Genomic DNA, 22941 nt, shown 5'->3' with positions numbered 1-22941 from the left:
ATACTTATATCACAACACTACTTTAATTCTATAGTACATTGATGAACTTTATGATATACCATTCCTCCACCCCAATATCCTGTACATGTGTAAACAGTACACAAGTACTTTTTGTGGTTCTTTTGATTCCCTAGAAGTTCTTGTTGATGACTTTTCTCACTATACAAATAAAATATGAAATTCAACTATTTGTATTTCCTATCAAAACACTTACACATAAATCCATCATTTCAAAAACATGTTTACAAATACTGTATGACAAATATGTGACCGTCTCAGCAAAAACCCAACTTGCATGCGTATCAAAATTTAAAAATAATTCATAAATTACGTATGCTACAAAGAATGAATGAATAAGTGAATAATTTTTTTTTTTAAATTGCGAACAAGTCAGGTTTTTGCTGAGACAGTCACATACATAACAGTTTTATGAAGTCTTAATTAAATGAATTTCACTGTATCTCGGCAACTACACAAAACTACGTAAATACTTGACATGACATAATAAATTCAATTCAAACAAGTACATACAATGGTCAACTTGAATCCTATTTACAAGTACTAAACACAGGTCAATTCCTTACCAGACTTTTGAACACTAGCTGTGACTTCATTGTATGTTGGTATCTATACAAAACACAATATCATTAGTTGAAGCAAACAAACATCTATGTACATTAATGGACACAAATCGGATGAGATAAAACATGATTTCAACAATGTCCCCACAATACAGTACTACATCACATACTAGGAATGTACCAACAACAATTTTATCAGTATCAGCCATTTTTGGTGGTATCAGATCAGTATTGATTATGGTTTAAGTGACCGATAGCATGACCAATACTTTGTATGACATCATTTAATTGTTTTACAAGATGGCAGTGAGTGGAATGGACTACTGTATAATAAAAAACTTCGGCGGTAAAAAAATTTGACGAATAGCATTCAATTTGCAAAAGTATTTATTCGCCAATTATTTTAGATGATCACATGAGCACAATGAGTGGCTAGAACTTGAGATGAAGGTCAGCTAATGCAATAAAAATCGAGCTGACTTTGGTGGAGATCTTCGAAATGTGTTCGCACTCCTTGGGATAGCATCTCCAACTGGCTTCCCGTTCGCACGTCAGCTAGTTCATCGTCTTGTGATGGATTTGGCCAAATTAATATACATGATAACCTCTGCTACTGAAAAAGTAAAATACAGTCGCTCTCGGCATTGCACTAGGCATTGCAGGAGATAGCGAAAAACGCCTTTGCTAGCACGTCGCTAGATCAGTAGCTTCAAAAGTACTGCTACATAAAAACACTAGCTACCTATACACTTACTACACTACTTAACTGATGAGCTGACACCCTGTCGTTAACCTTACGTACTGTACAGTAAAAAACTTTGGTGAATATTATTTCAATTGCCAAAGTTTTTTCCGCCTATTTTTTCAACAGAGGAGTTTCGTCACACTATTTTACTGCCAAAGTTTTTACTATACGGTATTAAGAAGAACATAATTTTATAACCATAAATTACTTGAAAGAAGCCAGTGATTATGGTTGTTAGCCAGTAAGCCACAAAACAAGATTCATTGAAGCCATATGTGATAAGTGATGACTGATCATCTTACAGATGCCTGATGGCCACAAAACCAACAAGCAGTGCTATAAGGCATTAGCAACTGTATTTAAATAAGTTGCTTATTAAACAGAGTGGAAATACTAGTGGCTGTTTCTTGTAAATAATGCCTCTATGGCAAAGTATCAGTATTGACCAGGTATCGGCCAATTTTCACCAAATATGTATCAGATCAGCTGGTAAAAAGTGGTATCGGTGCATCCCTATCACATAGTGATCTATGTATTGATTTTCTTTCAGGTAAATAAGGTCACTTTTTCTTTACAGTGGAAGAAATTAATGTAAATGTCTTACAAATACTGTAGTTGGTTATTACCCATGGCCACTTCAACCAGGATAATTTCAAAGTAAGCAGTACTCATGTTGATGTACATATTGGACCACGGACATGTATCCTGATTATCAAAGTGTCCTCACAGGAAAGGTGTCCCAATTTCAGGGATAAAAATGTGTGAATATGACGAGTGTCCTGATAGAAAAGTGTCCACATTTCACTGAGCAGTTCCATTGTATGTAAGCAATGAACAGTACATACTTACATATGTATCTCTATGCTTTTAGTAGCTATAAGCAAAAACACCAGTAGTTAATTCTAGCATGTATGGTATGCACATTAATCAAAATCACTTACTGGTTTTTTCAAGTCTACAACTTCAGAATACGTTGGCATCTACAATTAAAAAAATTAACCATTTTAAGACCTCGTGTCTACTAAACTGTACACAAAATAGATGGGACCAGTACAGACACTTGTAACTAACCTGATTATCAAAGTGTCCAGCTTGTCCTAAACCAATTAAGGGGTAATTGGGACCATAACAACTAAGTAGATTATGAGTGTGACTGGGAAGTTCTCTAACCGTATGAAATTGTGGTTTACAAAGAATGCATGTAAGTGACATGAATATTACACATTAACATACAGTAGAGCCTCTCTACAATTTGGCACCATTATTTGCACATTTGTTCTGGAATAATAAGGGAAATAAATACTCTAAGTACAAACAAGTATACAAAAAATTGGAATTATTAACTTGAGTAGGGACCATAGCACATTGCTAAAAAGTACTGAAACAAGCTGGAGTAGTGTACAATGTTAAATTACAGTAAACAATAAGAAGTGTTATATCTCTACTGTGTATTTGTGTACTTGTTTGTTAACTTTTTTTATAATTATGACTGGTGAACTCATGCATACCACATCAAAAGAAAGAAATGGTGCCGCATGCCCTACTATCAATTATCATCTGAAAAGTGAAGTATCCATTACGCTTTGTTGTCAGCTATGTTCAACCTGTTATACAGCATTACAAGTCAAGAACTGTTTGAAAAGTACCTCTGCAATCAAAGTAGCCACTATGAAAAATACAGATAATTTCTGTTACAAAGGGAGGCCATCACACACTACCACCAAATCGACATCTTTCGCTGTCAGCAAAGATGAACGGGCACAAAGGAGGACACTGGTAAGTCCATGAAGAATCATGCAAAAAGACATGTGTCTGGCTTAGGCCTATGCTGATTATGCAAGCATAATTTGGGGCATAATAGGTAGCCAAAAACATTGAGCATAATGCTAGCATAATACAGAGGTGTAGGTATTTGCATTAGTTATCATAGAAGCTGAAACTCTATAATAGTAATAATAGTATTACTTGTTTAGTTTGTAACTTGGCAAAGAAAGCACGAAAGTTTATACTTCTTAACAAAAGTCTTTACTGCGTGTGCATCTCAGAGTCTCACTTGGGGATTATCCACTGCTTTCTAATTTGGTCATCATGGTTATTGTGTTATTAATGGCACAACTACATGGTTTAAGTCACATGCTTATTTAAACTGGATAATGTGATTTGATTGGCTCTGATAGTAGCACAAGTACCATATACTATGGTCACCAGACCCTTCCGCTATAATACAAAGAGGTGGGTGTTACCAGACTATTTCCTAGGTTGGTAGGCTGTAAATGACTGCCATAAGTGTGCTACATTATGGTGGTGTATAGGGTCAGGGTTGTGTTTAATCATACTGTAAGTAACAAAACAAACACAGTCTCACATACAGTACATAGCAATGAGCACAGATACTAGTCTCGCATGGCCAGACCGTTTTTTCTCTGCACAGCATTTATCAATTGGAATTATAAGCGCCTGCTCAGAAAAAGGGTCTGGAATGGCAAGGGGGTGTCACTCAGGCTCTTGCTGTGTAGGTTGATCTGCGACCACGGTCAAACTCTAAGTCAATGGTCAAGGCCACAAAATTTCTCTTACAGTGGGTCAAGGGTCAAGACGATACAGAAGGTTCAAAACCCACAATCAAAAACTATACATAGCTATTATCAAGCTAAACATGTCACTCACAGTATAATAAAACCATGCAAAAGAATAATACATATTTTAATGCAGTATTATATACACACCCATAAAGTAAATAGCTTCATGTGCCAAGTTATTTTACAACAAAAGTAAAAATAGCTAAATCTTTTCTTGCAATAACCAAATTCGCTCCGCGCTTTACTGATACGGAAGGCCAGCAATACATCGACACCATTTCCTTCCACTCATGTGGCCAAACTCGTGATTTTAACAGTTAACATATACATTGTTCCAAGAAATTAAATGAGTCGGTCGGGCCCAAGAAACATGAAATTAAGTTGAAGTGGCCTAAGCTATAGTATCTATGTATTTACTGAGATTTTTGCACAGCACACACAAATAAATAAATACCAAAGGTGTAGCCGGGTGTGGTGGATTCACTAAGTGGTTTTGCACAGCATATAATATACACAAATAAAATAAATAAATACCACACAGTCTCGCAATGAGTACAGATACACATTAAAAACTTACACACAAACTGTCATTCCGTTATCAGCACTCCATTAAACACGACCTGGTGACCAATAACAGTTGCTGCGACCATAGATGACCGGACTTCTTTAACTTCAATTTTTCTTATGCGCGCCTAGTAGCTGCTTATTCAAAGGGTGTGCCGTGCGTTTCGTCAAAATGGCTTCTGCTCTCCTTCCTTCCGTGTCTTCTGTGGCGAAGTGTCAAGTGTTGATGGAACATTTTGATAATCCAGACCAACTTCAAGATGCTATTAACTGTAGCGAAGAATGCGCCGCTTTGTTGCAGTATCCCTCCACCACTCCCGTTTCTAAATATTGTCCTGATCATCCACGAAGAAAACTTGACGTGTTCTGCAGACAATGTGGAACTGAGTTATGTAGAGATTGTGTCTCCCATGGTCACTCAACGCACCAGCGTATTAGCATTACAAGTGTGACTGATGAAGAAACCAGGAGACTGGGAGAAGCTATGGGTCACATGACGGGTTTACTGGAAGAGACGAAACGAGCAGTGTCCGTTGTAAAGGAAATGAGACAACGTATTAGGAGCAGAAAGGAGCACAACATGGAGAGGACAAGGGAGGTGTTTAATGCTCTTAGAAAAGTCATCGATGAACGAGAAGAACAAGTCATAACAGATATTACCAAAGGAGCAGACAATAGGGAGAACACACTAAAGGTATTATTTTGTAGTTAATCTGCCACACAAAGTTAGTATCAGTAACATAATACAGCAGTTCTAATAGATATTGTGTGACAACAAATACCAGCAAAATCACGTGCACAAGATTTCGACCAATCAAATCAAGTCATTTTTATGTTTAAACTATAATATCAAGACACACAGTAGTGTGTCGTGCGGCCCAAGAGGTCGGCACGCCACACCGTGAGTATATTAACAGGAAGAAAAAAATGCAATTTTCACACCTATGTAGCTCTGTGATCCCTTATCCGATTGGAGCCAAATTTGCTAGAGACGTACCGCCCAGTTAGGGGAGTCTATATACCAAATTTGAAGAAAATCGCTCCAACCATTTCCGAGATATGAGCGAACACAATTTCATTTTAATTTCTTCGTTTTTTTCTTCATCTTCATTTTGCACACTTTGCAAAGTTCGCCATAAAACACGAATGCATTCTCGGATTGTGCTGAAATTTGGCATACTTAAAGGGCTCATTAAGGCGGATCTTCGTACCAACTTTTGTAGGCATCCGATGCACATTCACGGAGTTATGACCGATTATTTGCATAAAATAAGGTCGAAGGTCTGTCACGCCTATAGGGTAAACCCCTTGGAGGAATCAGTTGAAAATTGACATGTAGATGGAGCAACCATCATAGGAGTACCTTTTTGTGGTTTGAAAGGAATGGGGATAAAGACCATGAAGATATGACACAAAACCCAAACTGTGTCAAAATTACGCGATCGATTTTTATGAATAAAAAAACTATTAGTTTTCGTGTCTACCAGGCAAACCGCTTAGAGCAACGAGCTGAAAATCAGTATGTAACTGGAATAATCATCATAGAAAGTTGTTGCAGTAGTACTGAAGAATCGGATTACAAACCACTGAGTTATGATTCGAAAGGCAACTACGTGCAGCAAATGTGAGATCGAGATACTCTAATAGAACAGTCACCCTAATAAAGCATTCAGCTGCATTTATAATTTGCTCGGTTATATTACATTGCAAGTTATTTTGTAGGGAATTCAGCTGCAAACAAGTCACCCGTAGTCAGATCAGCTAGAAGAAGGTACCTAATAGAGAGTTCAGCTACAAAGAATCCATCATGTAGATAGTTCAGCTCAAATAAATCACCCTGTAAAGAATTCAGCTACAAACAAATTGCCCTGTAGAAAGATCAGCTAGAAAAAGTTACCTTGTAGAGAGTTCAGTTACAAAGAAACAATCATGCAAAGAGTTTAGCTGCAAACAAATCACCCAGTAGAAAGTTGCGCTATGAACAGATCACACTGTAGAGAGTTCAGTCAGAAACAAGTCATCCTGTAGATAGATCAGCTAGAAGAAGTCACCTTGTAGAGAGTTCAGCTACAAAGAAACCACCATGTAAGAGAGTTCAGCTGCAAACAAATCACCTGTAGAGAGTTCAGCTAGGAACAAGTCACACTGTACAGAGATCAGCTAGAAACAAGTCATCCTGTAGAGAGTTCAGCTGGAAGAAGTCACAGTGTAGAGAGTTCAGCTACAAAGAAACTACCATGTAGAGAGTTTAGCTGCAAACAAATCGCCCTGTAGAGAATTCAGCTACAAACAATTACCCTGTAGAAAGATCAGCTAGAAGAAGTTACCTTGTAGAGAGTTCAGCTACAAACTAATCACCCTGTAGAGAGTTCAGCTAGAAACAAGTCACCCTGTAGAGAGATCAGCTAGAAACAAGCCACCCGTAGAGAGTTCAGCTAGAAGAAGTTACATTGTAGATAGTTCAGCTACAGAGAAACTACCATGTAGAGAGTTCAGCTGCAAACAAATTGTCCTGTAGAGAATTCAGCTACAAACAATCACCCTGTAGAAAGATCAGCTAGAAGAAGTTACCTTGTGGAGAGTTCAGCTACAAACAAATCACCCTGTAGAGAGTTCAGCTAGAACAAGCCACCCGTAGAGAGTTCAGCTAGAAGAAGTTACATTGTAGAGAGTTCAGCAGTTCAGCTGCAAACAAATCACCCTGTAGAGAGTTCAGCTACAAACAAGTAATCCGGTAGAGAGATCAGCTAGAAGGATCACCTTGCAGAGAGGTCAGCTACAAAGAAATCACCCTGCTTCATCTTTTCTTCTTCCTGTAGTAAAGAAATAAATGATAGGTTAAAAGCCCTAAAGCCAGCCATAGGCCGGCTTTGGTGTATACAAATACAAAAAGAAGTGAAATCTAATCTAAAACAGCCAAGCTGTAAAAAAAGAGTGCAGCCCTGAGAAAAGCTATGGTGAAAAAAGATGTGAAATCCAAGGTGGCGGCCAAGAAATATGGCTGTGATGGTAGGTTAATGGTAAAAATTTTAATAACGACAATTCAGGTGAATTTTGTGCCAATTGACCAAGCGGCACCAAATTCACCTGAATTGTCGTTATTAAAATTTTTACCATTAACCTACCATCACAGTCATTTCTTGGCTGCCACCTTGGAGTTCACATCTTTTTTCACCATAGCCTTTCTCAGGGCTGCACTCTTTTTTTACAGTTTGGCTGTTTTGGATTAGATATTAATTACTGCAAATAACATGTGTTGTTGTCATGCAAGGTCTTTTAATTATAAGTTTATTTATAATCCCATACAGGTTTACATACCAAACCAATTCACATGATTTTGTGTAATAGATGAGCCCCTCCCACCTACCATTTAGAATTCTCTATTAGAGAAATTAAAAGCAAACACGTCATCTGTTTTACTGACTTAAAGGTTTAAAATTGACAGTCAAAGCTAAATCATATCAGTAATTTTATGCTACAAAGTAGTTCTTCCTGGGATTGGTAGCGGTAAAGATGTGTCTCCAGTTATTGTTGTTCTTGTTTTAATATTAGCTACAGCTGGAGAGGTTGTTGTTACTATGGACACAACTACAGAATTGTCTGGAGCTATTGAAGAAGACAAGAGAGAACAAAGTGACTACCACTGAACTGGTTAGGAGGAGGAAGATACTGGAGCGACGACAAGATCACCTGATGATGATGAAGAAGAGATCAAGACTGGAACCAGTAATGAAGGAACAAAGAGAAGTTGAGTATGGAGAGGTGGATCATCTTTGTGAGGAGGTGACCAAGTTGGGAGGATTTCCACTAGACCCCAGCAAGTGTGAAGTGACCTTCCCTACAGCAATGACAGTAATGAACAAAGAGACGTCACTAATGGTAACACTTAGAGATGTCAATGGTGACATTGTTGAATACGGCAGTAGTGAGGTAAATGTATCCGTGACCACCAAAACTGGAGAAGCCATAGTAGTGGGACCAGTCAAGGATGTTAATGGTGGAAACTACACAGTATCCTTCACTCCCAGGACACCTGGAGATTACATGATATCAATTGTAGTTGATGGACAACACATCCCAGGCAGTCCTCACAAGTAAGGAATAGTGTGTGTTCTATTAGAGTGTTTTGTGGATAACATGTGAGGTGTGATTGTATTATACTTATTCAGTTAGTGTATACTAATGTTACACAATGACTATACATATTAACACTACTACACAGTCAGTCTATACAGTCACACTACTATACAATAGCTATACATGTATTATTTTCCCATACAATGTGTCATACATACAAAACATACAAGTGATTATCATTCGAACTTTCCACTATAATGTTATCTCATTTCCTGTACATACAGGAAGTGATGTCACCAGTATTATTAATGTACAGTAGATCGTGTGATCCTGTCATGTTACTGTAGGATATTAGTTGTACTGAGAGACTACAGCAAGATGAGAGAAGAACACTGCCAAGTGATGACTCATTATGGAGGGAACAAGTTTGGTCAACTCCATGATGTTGCTATAGGAGTTAATAATGAAGTCATCATTGCTGATTATACTAACGAGTGTGTAATTGTGCTGGACTGTAACTTTGCTTTATTAGCAGTGATTGGACAAGGAAGTGGTGACAACAGATTGGTCAGTCCTATTGGTGTAGCAGTCAGTAAGGATGACATCATAGCTATTAGCGACTTTAGTAGTGATCAAGTGAAGAAGTATTCCCTACAAGGAGAACTCTTATCAATAATTGGTAACAATAGAGGGAACAACAATGGCCAGTTTAATGGTCCTAGTGGACTAGTCTTCAGTAGTAATAAAATGTTGTATGTTGTAGATGGGTGGAATTGCAGGGTCCAGGTGTTCCAACAAGATGATAAATTTGCATTTACATTTGGCAGTGAAGGGTCCAACCCTGGACAATTTCAGAATCCTGTTAGAATAGCAATTGATACTGACAATAGAGTGTTAGTTAGTGACATTAATGGTAATCATATTAGTCTCTTCAGTCATACTGGCCGTTTTATTAGTAGGATAACATGTGATAGACCAGTGGCCATTACTGTTAGCCCTGATGGTCACATCATAGCTAGTTATGGTGATAGGAATAAAATTAGTGTATGGAGCCCCACCCATCAAATGATAGAACATTTTGGAAAGAAGGGACCTCAACAAGGAGAATTTGATACTATCAATGGTATAGCCATGAACAGTAGTGGGAGTATTTATGTTGTGGAGTATGACAACAAGAGACTACAAGTTATCAGTTAAATTGTTATTTTGTGTGTTTGTATGATGTAATCTATTATTACCATGGTTACTAATTGTTTACACAATATGATAATATTCTACGTAACTGTACATATTAGTGTGTGAGGGGTGATGGTGTGGTTGTTTTGTGTTGTTACTATGTAGCCATGACAACCACACAACCACTGTTACCAGGAAGTTACCAGTAAGTGTTGGTGATGAAGAGCTGGTATACAAGTGTCTTTTCTATACAGGTGGAGAAAGTAGATGTGTACAATGAAGATCATCTGAAATGATGTCATTGGGGACTTTTAGCCAATCAGATTGTACTGTGTGTACAGAATAAAGTAATCAAAATGTGTTAACTTGACAATGTGTGAACTTTATAAATCACCAGTGTCCTGATCATGTGATCCACCCAGTGTAGTGACGTCTACATGAGGGATTTGTTGTGGTTGTCAAGTGATTAAATCAGACAGTTTACCTTAATAAGGTATGTGTACTACCTTATTTGGATGTGTAATTTAAATGTGTTTAATTCAGGAGGTGTTACAACATGTTCTCCTATTTACCGACGGACTACTCACACCCACACCACACCTCCACACTAGGGTATAGGGTCTGGTGATAATGGTTAGGATTTTTTGGATAATCTGTCAATTTATTAGTTCTCCATTACCACATGTAGTAGATGATGTATTCCTTAGACATTCTGATTGGCTTAATGTATTTTAAACACATCAGTGTCCAATACTGACCAATATCACCAGATCCTACTCTCCTGTAGAGGTGGGTGTGGTCACTAATGTACTGATTGGACAAATGTATTTCTGTGTATTTGAGAATTGAATGAATCATTTTCTTTCATGTACATAATTACTATACGGAAACAGCCTTTATGGGATTTATGACTTATGAGTAGTCTATAAACTAGTTAACTGAGGGATAGTACATTACTGATGCTGCATGTGATACAACAAAAAAATTATCTAAGTCTCCTACCAAAATTTTGTACCATATATGGTAGTAATGAGGTTTACTATACAAAAATAGATTTTTCTGTCGTTACCACTTTGTAGCACTGTTAACTTCAAAATTTCTTAGCTTCCAAAGCTGAAATTTCAGTTGACCATTCCTTTAGGTAAAGAAAAATGTAATTATTTTGTAAATCCACTAACATGTGGGGTTCTTGCAGATTTGGTCACATAATATTATTAACTCTTGATACTATTCTGAATGAAAATCATACTCTAAGTAGTCTGGTAAATATCAACTACTCTAATAGAACAGTCACTTAGCTGTAGTACTAGTGGAAACCTTCTTTCAAGTGTTGTATAATTATGTACAATATTTACTTAGTCATTATTATACTTGTTAATATACATGGTGGCTACACAATCATTGCCATTATTAATGTCACACAGACAAAAATGATTTGTAACAGTTTACCCTACCATGATCTAATGGGGACCAAGAGTCAAGTCACACTAACTTGTTATTACAATCTTTCCCAAAGTATAGTCCATTAAATACACTTCCTGTTGACATGTGACCACAAGTTTGTCTACACTGACCATGGCCATTTTTAGATAACTACACATTATATTGTTGAACTGCCACAAACACTGACTATAATTTTAGTTGTATACTAGTATCATAGAAATCAAAACACTCCCAGCCCACACTCATCACCTAGTGGCACGTGCATGCATTACTAATATTGGCTGGGCTAACAAACTGAACAGTTTATTAGTTACAGGGTCATAATACCACCATCATCTTGTGGGTAGTCTTGTAGATGTGGACTGGTGACGTACTCCATCTATTATCAGTTCCAAGGAAATTGAACTTTCCATACATTGTCACATCTTAATAATGACACAGTTCAATGACTGATCCAATCATCCAATCATCCAATTAGAGCACACCATCATTTTAATGCTACAACAAGACAAGGATAGGTGCAACAAAAATAATAACACATTAAACAGTTGTTTAAAATTACTCTAATGCAACATAACATCAATGCAATAGCTAAGCAAGTGGAGTTTTCTTGTTTATATTGTAAACCATTTAAATATGTAAACAAACATCCATACAGTGTTTTTCCTACTAAAAACACTGATGTGGTGTGCCAGCGTTAGTCCACTCCACTATGTGTCTTCTTGTTGTTTGTGTATTCAGTGACAAAAACATAATTATTTGTCTTGCATTAGTAGCTTCATGGTTACTCCTCAAAATGGGACAGTGGAATTTCCTACTAAGCCCGGCTGCATGCCAAACTTACTCAAAGAAATAAGCCATCAACAAAGTTTTATCTTCTCTTAATTGTTATAATCATACAGCTGTGACCATTTAATCTGTAGACCACACAAAATTGAATAATTTATTTATGTAGCTAGGCCGGCATACGAAAAAATTTACTCAAACTTGCCAAAGTTAAAAAATGGCCACTCATTTTCCCACTTGAAGTCTACAGTATACACTGTACTACTGTACTTACCTCAAGTCAACCTTCACATGTGAATAAGTCACTTCTGGTATATACTGGTACTGACATGACTGTAAGTGTCTTGTCATCAAAACCTTCCAACTCCACATAGTTGTCCTTGTGGTGTTTCTGTTAGTGAAATATAACAGAATGTACATAAAGAAGTAGTGTTTAACTTTGCACATGGAATTGTAAACACCTCTAATGTCTACCAAATTATGGTCACATAACTGGATTAGCAAAAAGGAGATCTTTCACACACATCCAATTCCATGAACTTCAGATACCATAACTTAATACATATACCTGAACCATCCATTAGGTGATGTATGTTGGACATGCTCACTTGCTTTTTGTAAGTTGCAATTCCGGTAGGGCGAAACTTATAAAAACCACTCATTAATCAATACTGAGCAGTTTTAGAAATGTACAAGTGATGGATGATTAATGGTGACAGTATAAAGGTGTCAATTGAGAGTATACATGTGTAATTTGGTGCACTTTATGGCTTTGCCCTTAGGTGTAATTTTGATTGGTCATAAATATTGTGTCAAACACTTGAATGAAAAGATTTTAAAATGTTTTCGGATGGTCATGTAGTACAAATGAGTTGATTGGTAATTCTACCAGGATTCAGCTCACAGTGGAACCTTGGTGAGATACATCTGTAGACAACTAATGTCCTTACGTAAAGGATGGGGGGAGGGGGTAAAAAGCTTATTCTACCTACCTAATAATGTGGTATCCATATTCCTGTTAATTCATGTTGCCACATCATTACACATCTTGGATAGCCACTCAGCAGGGATGTTTTGAAGATCATTGTGGTGAACCCCCTTGTTAACATATCATTGGGGAAATGTGTATCTGAGTTTTGTATTGTTTGTATATAGGTGTGAATATCAGAAGTAACTTCTCCAAGGTTCAAAAGGATAGCCAGCGTACACAGATTATGACATTGTTGAATTAAAGGTGTTCAGCATCCAAAGTACTGGATAGTGTCATGCATGAGTCAGTTCATCAAACTTCTCACTGATAATTTTATAATTTCCCATTACCATATCAACATATCCCAGTCATTCCACCTGTAGAAATAAGTACATGTAATCTACATTATACACATGAGGCATACTATGAGCATGTATATCACCTAGTGTATGTGAGTATATCATAACTGGGAAGAGCAACTGATTCACACCTACAAAATTCAGGTTGGTGGGGACAAGGTTACTATACATGTGTTAATATGAATGGTGTCCATTAAATGATAATATAGAAGAGAAAAGTAGCTAGCCATATATGGACTACTCATACTCGGTCTTGTGCAACCACAGTGACTGCTAGATACTAACAAATCAGATGAAATTCCATCAATAGTATTTAAACACTGTATGTGCTGCAGAAATTGCACCTATATACTCCATGTAGTGGTGTAGCTAAGGTGGGTACTGGTAGGGCACAGGCCCAATCAATCAGTTCCAGTACCCTACCAACTCAGGTACTCACCGTACGTAGCTAGCTATAGCTAAATTGTGTGATACAAGGTGCAATATGAAGCCTCCTAACTAATAATTATTCAAAACATTCATACAGCTAGTGTCCTACTAGAGATGACATATTTTAACTGCAAAATGTCACCAAATTGAATCTCAGCATTTAATTTTCAAAAATTTTCCTGGAGGCATGCCCATGCCAGACCCCCATGCTTCGCATGCTGATTACTGCAACTTGTACACCTACAATGGTGCCCAACCAATCCTTCTGTGCTAGCTACGCCACTGACTCCATTCATATCATCTTTACTTAATCTGTCAACTGGAACTGTTTCTATTGTGATTGCCTTACCTGCAAATGTTACACCAGTTTACAAGAAGAAGGATAATATCCCATCATGATTTGCCATAAGATCAATCTACTTCTATTGGTCATAGTTGTGTGAAATTTGTTCTACTAATGATACTAGTTGGGCCTCACAAGAGTATAACACTACTTAAATCCATACTGAAATTAATTTAATATTTGATAGTGTTGAACATGTTAGTGGTAAACAATATGCTCCATAACTTTACAGCAAATTGAACTACACTAAAATGTTACAGAATACATTCTCCAATACTCACAGATTACTCAGGGCCGGAGGAAACAATTCTAAAGTGGTCAGGCCAAGGAGTAGGCACTATGAAATGCTGAGCACTTGTTGTGTGAATGCTAGGAGGGTCTGGGGGCATGCTACCCTTCTAAATTGCATGCTCTGAGATTAAATCTGAGACTATTTTCAGCTGTAAATTCCCTAGCATATTATTGACTAACACTTATGTTAAACTCACTACATGCAGCTACATCATGTGATCACATTAATTTCTTACATTATACAGTTGTAACACATGTAAATACAGTATTGTTACCTGTTGTTATAGCTACAGTATATGCATGTATGAGTCTAATATTTGAAACTGATAGCTAATGTAACTTACAACTAATTTTAATGAGATGAAGCCACAACTCAGTGAATAGCTAGCTAGGCACTAAACTATATGCTTAATCTTACCCTATCATGCTATGCTGCAGTGCTCAAATATTCATCCAATTATGTACACTTCCATACAAAGCTATTTATAATTTATTTCGTAATTGCAAGCTTCATAAAGTGTTTGACTAATAAATCAGTAAGTGCCTGAATGCTTTATTAGGGTGACTGTCCTATTAGAGTGTTTCGATCATCTCCATGACTGATTGTCACAGGGAAGGGTTAACAGTATGATATAAATATTCTACTGGCATTATAACACAATGCTAGCATGATGCTTTAGGTATCTATCATTCCGAATAACATCCCAGCATAACCGACCAATGCCTATCAGCGACTCGGAAATATATTTTAAAAATTAATGCTGAAAGTGGTCAGGCTATGGCCTGACTGGCCGGACCGCTTCCTCCGACCCTGTTACTTCATTAAGACCAAGGACTAGAAAATGTGAAACAGCATCCTTACCAAGTCCTCACATTAATAAAATGCCTCTAATATTTCATCAAACTTAATTGCTCTTTGCAACCAAATCATAAATCTAGCTTGACCAACATGCAAGTTCTACACGGGATCCATAATAACAATAATCAATTTTTATAAGATCCATCCTCTACATTGGTTAATGGTTACAATTACAACTATATCATATCATCCTGTTATATGGCCTACCTTGGAATAGAGTCATAACATATCAAAACTATTCTATACATTTCGTCAAATGCAGCCATTATCGATGGTATAATTTTTTTTCATAGTTTTACCATTAATTCTAATCATTAAAATGATGTAATATCTGCTTTTTCTTCTTCTTCCACAATCTTAGGTTGGTCAAACAAGCTGATTTAAAAAACCTTGTCATTCCTTGTCATTCCCTTGTCCAATACAAAATACATGCTTTTTGCACTATACCATATGAGGGGAAACCTTGGTGGGGATAAACTTTGACCAGTAGCAAGCTAAATTAATTTGCATTTGGTGAAATAAACTTTGGCAAATTCAACCTCAATGTTTAGCTATAAAGATGCTAATCTGAGGTGCTACAAGTACTTGACAGGTTAAATGTTGGTGAATTTGTAGCAAATCGCCAAAGTTTCCCTCTATACAATATACAGAAAACACAAAAGTACAAACCAGTGTTGTAAGTGGGCCGGGTCATCCGGATTATCCGCGTCATTTAGGTCACATTTTGTCCGGGTCAAGTGGGTCTTATCCACTTCACTGACTATCTGGGTCTGACCCGGATGAGATCATATAGAATCATATAGAGAAGTACGCCAAAAAACCTTGTTTTCCCAGCATTTATTTACCCACCTGATGATGCGTAATTTACCAGAACAAGGCTCTTTTTGCCATTTCCACTTGTCTCAGAACACAATCTAATACACCACAGGATTCGCCTGACATCAAGGAATCTGATAAACTAAACTGTGTTTCCTTATACTAAAGTATGTGGAAGTTATGGCGGTTTGTTTGCAAGGTACTGTAATTTTCACCAAATACGGTCAAAGCCTAAAACAGAATCCAGAAAATTTGACATTAGTTTTAAATATGAAAGGATGTGCAATTCCTTTATATACAAATCTATTAACAATCTTACAGGTTTGAAATTTCTCAGAAACTTCCAAAATATTTTACAAGTATTCAACGAGGATTCACCACCAATAAACTGAACAGATGCCCACATGAACATGTAGTTTTCTTCCGTGAACCATCAGAGAATCCCCCCCCCCCATGTTGTAGAATAAAATTTATTCAAATAGGTGTCTATTAAATTTGAATGTTCCTCTTGCTCGCAGGGGCTTGTACTAATTACGTTTGCACATTGTATTTCGAGAATTTCACTTATGGTGTCACATGAAATTAAAGCTCAAATGATAGTCATGACAGCTCAAGTGATCATGATAGTTTTGAATAATCAGGCCATACCAATTTGATCATAATTATGTTTCACGGATTGTTTTCCCTCTACTATACTTGTAGATCGAAAAATAAATCAAAATATGTAGCTAAATTATTTAGCTACATATTTACTTGTTTGCAAGTTTTGCAAACCCACCCCTGTAGATCCCCTATGGCTTAAGAAGGAAGAAAAATGAAGGAAAATATTTTAATCATTCATATCTCACAATTGACTGGTGTAATTTTCCCTGCAGCCTATCCAACCTGGCAGTCAGCTATATTGCAAAAATGGTGTGTTTTGGAGAAAGAGCTACTGTATACATATGTGAAAGAAAATGCCATTTCTTTCTTCCTGTCAATATCAAGACTGACGGTAGTGAGGCGCGCGGCCAAGAAACGAAGCGCACGCCCAATTAAAATACGCGGCCACTACTGTGAGTTATTTACGTGTAGGGTCGGTTTCGCAATATTAGCCCTGGATTACGCAACATATCTCAATGGATTTGTATTGCGTTACGTAATAAAAAAATCTTTAGTCGTCGTTTTCTTGCGACCTTGCTAAAATAAAAAATATAGCCGTATATAGACATATTTCACTTTATTTCTCTACCTTGTGTTACACGTATCGTCACGTTATACCAGTCATCTTACCCGTGTTTGTACTGACCGGCCATCTAGGCCTGACATTATCTAATTCTGGTTGGCCCTACGCGTATTTTCTCCATTCAAACCTGTAATCCCTACAATAACTTTTAAAGACACAATGTGGACACAAGCCCTAATGTCTGACAAACAAGTTGTGAAAACGTGCAGATCCGTAGGTTCCCTAGGGAAGGCGTTTTGAGCAGAAATCTTTAGAGTCCATTTAGTGCCACGCCCCATGCGAGCGTTTATAATCACAGATGTCTTACAAACAAGGTGTGAAAGCGTGAAGAATGTACAGACACTACAAATCATTAGTCAATACTCCATTTAGTGCCATGCACCACTTATGATACCAGAAAGTTGTGTGGAATGACCACTGAAGACTCATGTAGTCACAAACCACGAACCACATTCCAGACAAAACTTTGTTGTCCTACATTAGTTTACGCACATAATGAAAGCCACTACACTCCACCTTAAACTGATGGTGCTTTGTGGAAGTGTGAACTGCCGTGACAGAACAAATGAGGCTATTCTAATTGTGGATAAGATTGCTGCAAAATTCATGAAAATTCCTTGCGGTAGAGTAAACATATAACAATGCTATTACAACACATAACAAAAATTTAATAAACATCAGTTTAACACCAAGTGATTATTTCTTCGAAATCTGCATGATGACACAACATTAAGTGAGCCCTGTAAAAGAACAAGCAGGCACTGAATTAAACATTTAAAAAATTATATTTAAGACTATAAGTGAATCTGGTGTACCAGTGGCAGATACAGGGGCGTTGCAATGGTTTCAGCTGAAATCCTCTCTGGAAATAGCACGCCCAAAATTTATTGACGAGGGTGTAAAATGAAAAACTTCATACTTTAGCCTTTGAAATCACAATTACGACGTTCTACAGCAGGTTGTGACCTTTTTAATATTTTTGGTCTTTGACTTATACCTAGGCTAAAGTTGAGTGGAATCTGAAACCCCTCTGAAATTTCTAGTGTGTACCAGAGGTAACGTAAATGTGTTTTGGTGCCTAAGTACGTAAACATGAGACCTGTCAAACAACAAGTGGCCACCAAACAGAATATACAACATGGTAAATATATTTCTTAGCTATACAACAGGAAATTCAGGATTGCAATTGTCATAGGCGGCGGAAAGGCTAGGGGGCTAAAGCCCCCCCTCAGAATGATATCACAACGAAATTATCTTTCTTGGAGTGGGGCTGAAAACCGTGATAAAGATCGAGATACTCTAATAGAGCAGTCACTCTAATAAAGTAGTCAGTGTGTAGCGAGCTATGAAAGGATTTTTATGTAGTTTATCAGCTAGAAATGGTAGCTGGTGAGGTGGAAAGCTCTTGTCAGTTGGTTGCGACCTTTTTTTTTTTTTTTTTTTTTTTTTGGTCTCACCTTACCAAACTATAGAAATAAGTCTGGGTCAGCCCAGCCCCCCCTCATATCAACTACTTCCTCCGCCACTGGCAATTGTACCAATTCCCACTTTTAAGCTAAGTGAATACCTGATAATATTGTTTAACCCATTTTATAACCAATACCTGATCTTAAGTAACATTAAGTTACATTAGTGCATAAAAGTACAACTTATAAAGCAATTGCTGTGAGCTTGTGTACATACCTTAAGTCAAAACTGCTAATCAGACACCTGGCCAATTATCACTAGGGCTGGGTTTGTGGTCACCACAAAACACAACTTGCTTGGTAATCTGACAACACAAGAGACCAATCGTATGAAATTCACAATACTAATAAAGGTCCTACCTGGTCCAGAGTTAAGTATCACAACCACATCCACTGTTAGTGCTATGACTAGATTGCCTGTAAGAACAGATAGGTGAGCATTAAATGCAATACACTTAAATTTATCACTTTTTACACAAAATAAACATTTGGGGATTTCATTCATTTAAACAGTTGACATTGTTACATAGAGACCTGAATAGACAGACATATCAAGAAGTTTGCAGACATTTGCTACACTTTTGTTCATGGCAAAGACGCCAGCTGAAACAGCATGTCCAATACATTTCAATATAAAAATTAAATTAATTATCGTGTACCACCTACCTCAAGTCTGTTTAGTAATTTTCTGAATTTGATACATGTAGAGCAACTCTTTGCGAGTACAATGATGCCCCCAATTCACGGAAATTTTGGCTTGTCAAAATGGCCTAAACTGACCAGGTGTAGCGAATTCCCCCATACATTTTGTATTGAGTGTTTTGGGGTCATGCAATAAAAGGCGTAATAACCCACGACACGTGATAGATACCTCAGATTCCGAACCAGATTTGGAAATAGCAGTGAATAGTGATTAAGATGAGCTATAGCAGAAGGAAATCAGGAAATTTAAGCTTGTCATTTTAAGGTTGAAAATCACTTACTTTTTCTATGGCAAATTGAATGCCAGATATTTGGAAAGGAACGCTCTGATCTATTTTGATGTGTTGACAGCCATTATTAACCTTCACTACATTATTGTTACAATTGAACAAAAGCACTGTGAATTAGTTCTGCAGGTTAGTTTGTGAAAATGACAGTGTTCTATGATTAAACAAAATAATGTCCATCCCATGCAGCAGACTTCTTCATGTTTCACTGTACATAAATTCAGTAATTTAGACCAGAACATGTGAATGGGTATACCTTTTCATACAAACATCGATATCTGACACAGATTCACTTACTGACTTTTCATCTGCAGCCAAAGTTCCAAGAATTCTGATGATGATGTAAGTGGCAAATGATAAGATAGCCATGGTTTTTTGGTAATTGGTCCCGTACACCTTGTCACTACAATCTCGCCATGAGATTAATACGAGCTAGTGGAGCTACTAGGAGTTTTCGCCTGGCGGGACTCTAAAATACTGCAAATGGGGTTAATCGGTGTGTGTCGATGTTGATCTAATCCTCGATCTAATCAGTTTCGTTAACCTCCACTCCAGACTCTTATTCTTTCACGGGTTCTTTCATACTTCAACAACGGTGTACGGCCTCTGCATTAAAGTACACCTCACTATGAAATGAAATCCAGTTACAACAAGACTTAATGTTGATTACTCAGTCTCGTTACTCTCACTCTCTTTTTTGGACTGCCATTTTAAACAACATTTGTTCAATTTTAATCAAAACCGCGTATCACGTGTGTCCACTTCGGGTGTTGCAAGGACATTCCAACGGACTTCCCCTAAATAAATCACGTGATAATTGTCAGTCTTGTGTGGTACTTGTCCTTAGTCATGGCTCAGCATTGCGGTACGTGTGTACTATAGCCTAGCTATAGGATTTTTTGTGTGATGATGCATATGCTCGCATGGAACGCATGATGGTAGGGCAAATGCCCACCCCTATAGCTATGCCTATGGCATTAACTAGCTTTTTCTATAGCTACTATTATGTTGCTGATACATCAGGGGCACCAGAGTAAGGTGAAAGTGGTAGCTAAGGCTAAGTCAACTGGTCTATATAGTCTGGGCCTCTGGGACATATTCCCTCAGATAATTTTATCTAAGTTTTCTTGCAACTTTTAGCTATAGTCCTTCAGTGACCAAATTCGCTTCATCAAGTTTGAAAATTTGTTTAATTCCAGTCAAAAAGGCTCAGATCTCAATGCACTGGTTGTATCTTCTGATGCCCTATATACATTGTCCAAAAGATAGTTAGAGTTCCATATTAAAATGAACTCTTGTTATACGCTTGCATGGACTCTTGATAATAATGACTATATGTATTTATTTATTATTATTAAATGCTATCCCACTAGGGTTTAGCTTTCAGGTTGCGTATACAAGATATTCTTTCATCTGCTGGTATAAATTGCTATTCCATGTACTATGAGGCCTGGGAAATGTAAGGCTCTAGCTCCACACTAAGAATCAAATTATATAATGTTCAACACAATGATGTTCATGGTTATCGTATCAGCAAAGAGTTTTGAATATGTTTTATTTAAGTGCATTGTGACTGTTCCTCCTATAATTCTTGTTCAATTATCTGATATCTTGTTGGTTTCCCTCCATCCTCTTTACTGATCCCTCTTTATTGATTTTATATGACTAGAAAATCAGTACACCTTGTCAATCCAGTTACAACAGTTGATCTATAAATATGATGATGATGCAGTTATTGAGATGAGGAGATGCATAGTGTTTCCCTACAGTGCCACAACACAAAAACACTTGAAATGTAATCTGAGACTTACATGTATATAGCTAGGCATGAGGCTATTATGCTCCAAAAATTGAGCATTATGCTTTTGAGCAGTGCTAAAAAAATCACCTATTATGCTTTTGAGAATTGCCCATTATTCCCAAAATTATGCCACCATAATTGGCTAATAATGCCAGTTTATTGCTGTATCAGACCATTTTCATTGATGTTTAAGCTTCAAATAGTCTTGAATTCTTTAGCTGGTTGCTGTATTAGAGAATTTCATTTCAATATGACTGCTTTATTAGAGTAAATAATATTCAATGACTGTTCTATTAGAGTTTCTGACTGCTCTATTAGAGTATCTCGATCTTTTTTAACGGGATTGTGCAATCTGCAGATTTTCCTACTATTAAAGCTTTATAATCACCTCAAAATGCTAGCATAATTCCTGATTTCCACACATACCTATTATGCCCGAAATTATGCCAGCATAATCGCCGCATCCCTATATATAGCTGCAGTGAACTAAGTAAGATCACTATAGCTGCTGGTAAGCATTGTGTCATATTACCATCAATCAATCCTTGTGCAATAAATTGTCTGTATTATGAATTCAGTCAAAATTATGCATAGCTAGGTGTGTAGTAATTTATTACGCACCCAGTTAACACTTAGCTAAGTTTGAGCACAAGATGCCTGAAGTATTCCACAGATATATTTTGTAAATAATATTATAAAAAAGATAAATATACTCTAATAGAACAGTCAATAGCTAGCTGCGTAGTAATTGTGAACTAATTAGGCACTTGCTAATTATGTGCATAATCTAAAGCATTTACCACAGATGTGAGAGGTTGTAAATAGTAAATGAACGCCACAGTAAACACAAATCTAAAAAACAGTCTGTCTATTCTACACTGTAAATTCATACTTCCAAATTTACAGTGTGAACAGTCTGTAATGTGCATGCCTTTGTCAAACAAGATGACAGGTGTACATGTTTGACTCTCCAAGACAATAATATTATTGCTAATTTCCCAATGTCAGTCATCTAAATGTTACCATTAAATTTTTAACAATTTTGTTGTTCCCCCAGTGGGACTATCACTATATAACAAAAATGAGTGATATCCACCTCAAAAACACCTTCGCTGTAAAAAAAGGCGCGTCCAAGAAACTACAAGTACCTGTAATCCAATGTAATTAAAAACAGCTCGGTTGTAGGGAAAGACTTCATAAAAGTAAAAATAACTGGTAACTTAAAGAGCTGATATCTGGAGCAGCCAAGAATCAATCTTACTCATACTAATTTTTTTTAATCCATGAAAGAACACCTTGCATTGGCTGTAAAAACAGTGCACCTAAGAAAGTAACTGGCAATTGAAATAGCTGATATCTGAAGTGGCCAAGAATGAATGCTGATATACAACTAATTGGAATTAACAAAAAGTTTAACATCGAACCTTTATCTTTCAGCTGTG

The 22941-nt window shown here is 37.0% G+C and overlaps 1 protein-coding gene and 1 long non-coding RNA gene across 3 annotated transcripts in view; one reads left to right on the top strand and one right to left on the bottom strand.

Annotated features, from left to right (window-relative positions):
• The window catches only part of LOC136267001 (uncharacterized), a 50101-nt gene extending 29642 nt beyond the window's left edge, over positions 1–20459 (bottom strand). Inside the window, exons 1-3 of the long non-coding RNA XR_010706448.1 lie at positions 19996–20459; positions 19070–19126; positions 18927–19014 (exon numbers count right to left, since the gene is read on the bottom strand). This is a non-coding gene — a long non-coding RNA (uncharacterized lncRNA). The remainder of the gene's footprint in view (positions 1–18926; positions 19015–19069; positions 19127–19995) is intronic.
• On the top strand, positions 4604–10604 carry LOC136266603 (tripartite motif-containing protein 2-like). 2 transcript variants are annotated; one of them, XM_066061609.1, is made up of 5 exons: positions 4604–5163; positions 8022–8563; positions 8894–9927; positions 9977–10215; positions 10266–10604. In XM_066061609.1, the coding sequence occupies exons 1-3, from the start codon at positions 4642–4644 to the stop codon at positions 9741–9743; spliced, it is 1914 nt and encodes a 637-aa protein (XP_065917681.1). In that variant the 5' UTR covers positions 4604–4641; the 3' UTR covers positions 9744–9927; positions 9977–10215; positions 10266–10604. The 2 variants fall into 2 exon arrangements, with proteins under 2 accessions (XP_065917681.1, XP_065917678.1); XM_066061606.1 differs by having other exon boundaries at positions 8894–10215.
• Positions 20460–22941: the final 2482 nt, after the last annotated feature.

The sequence above is a fragment of the Dysidea avara genome, chromosome 1 (genome assembly GCF_963678975.1).
Source record: "Dysidea avara chromosome 1, odDysAvar1.4, whole genome shotgun sequence".
Taxonomy (NCBI): Eukaryota; Metazoa; Porifera; class Demospongiae; order Dictyoceratida; family Dysideidae; genus Dysidea; species Dysidea avara.
This window is presented reverse-complemented; position numbering and strand designations above follow the sequence as displayed.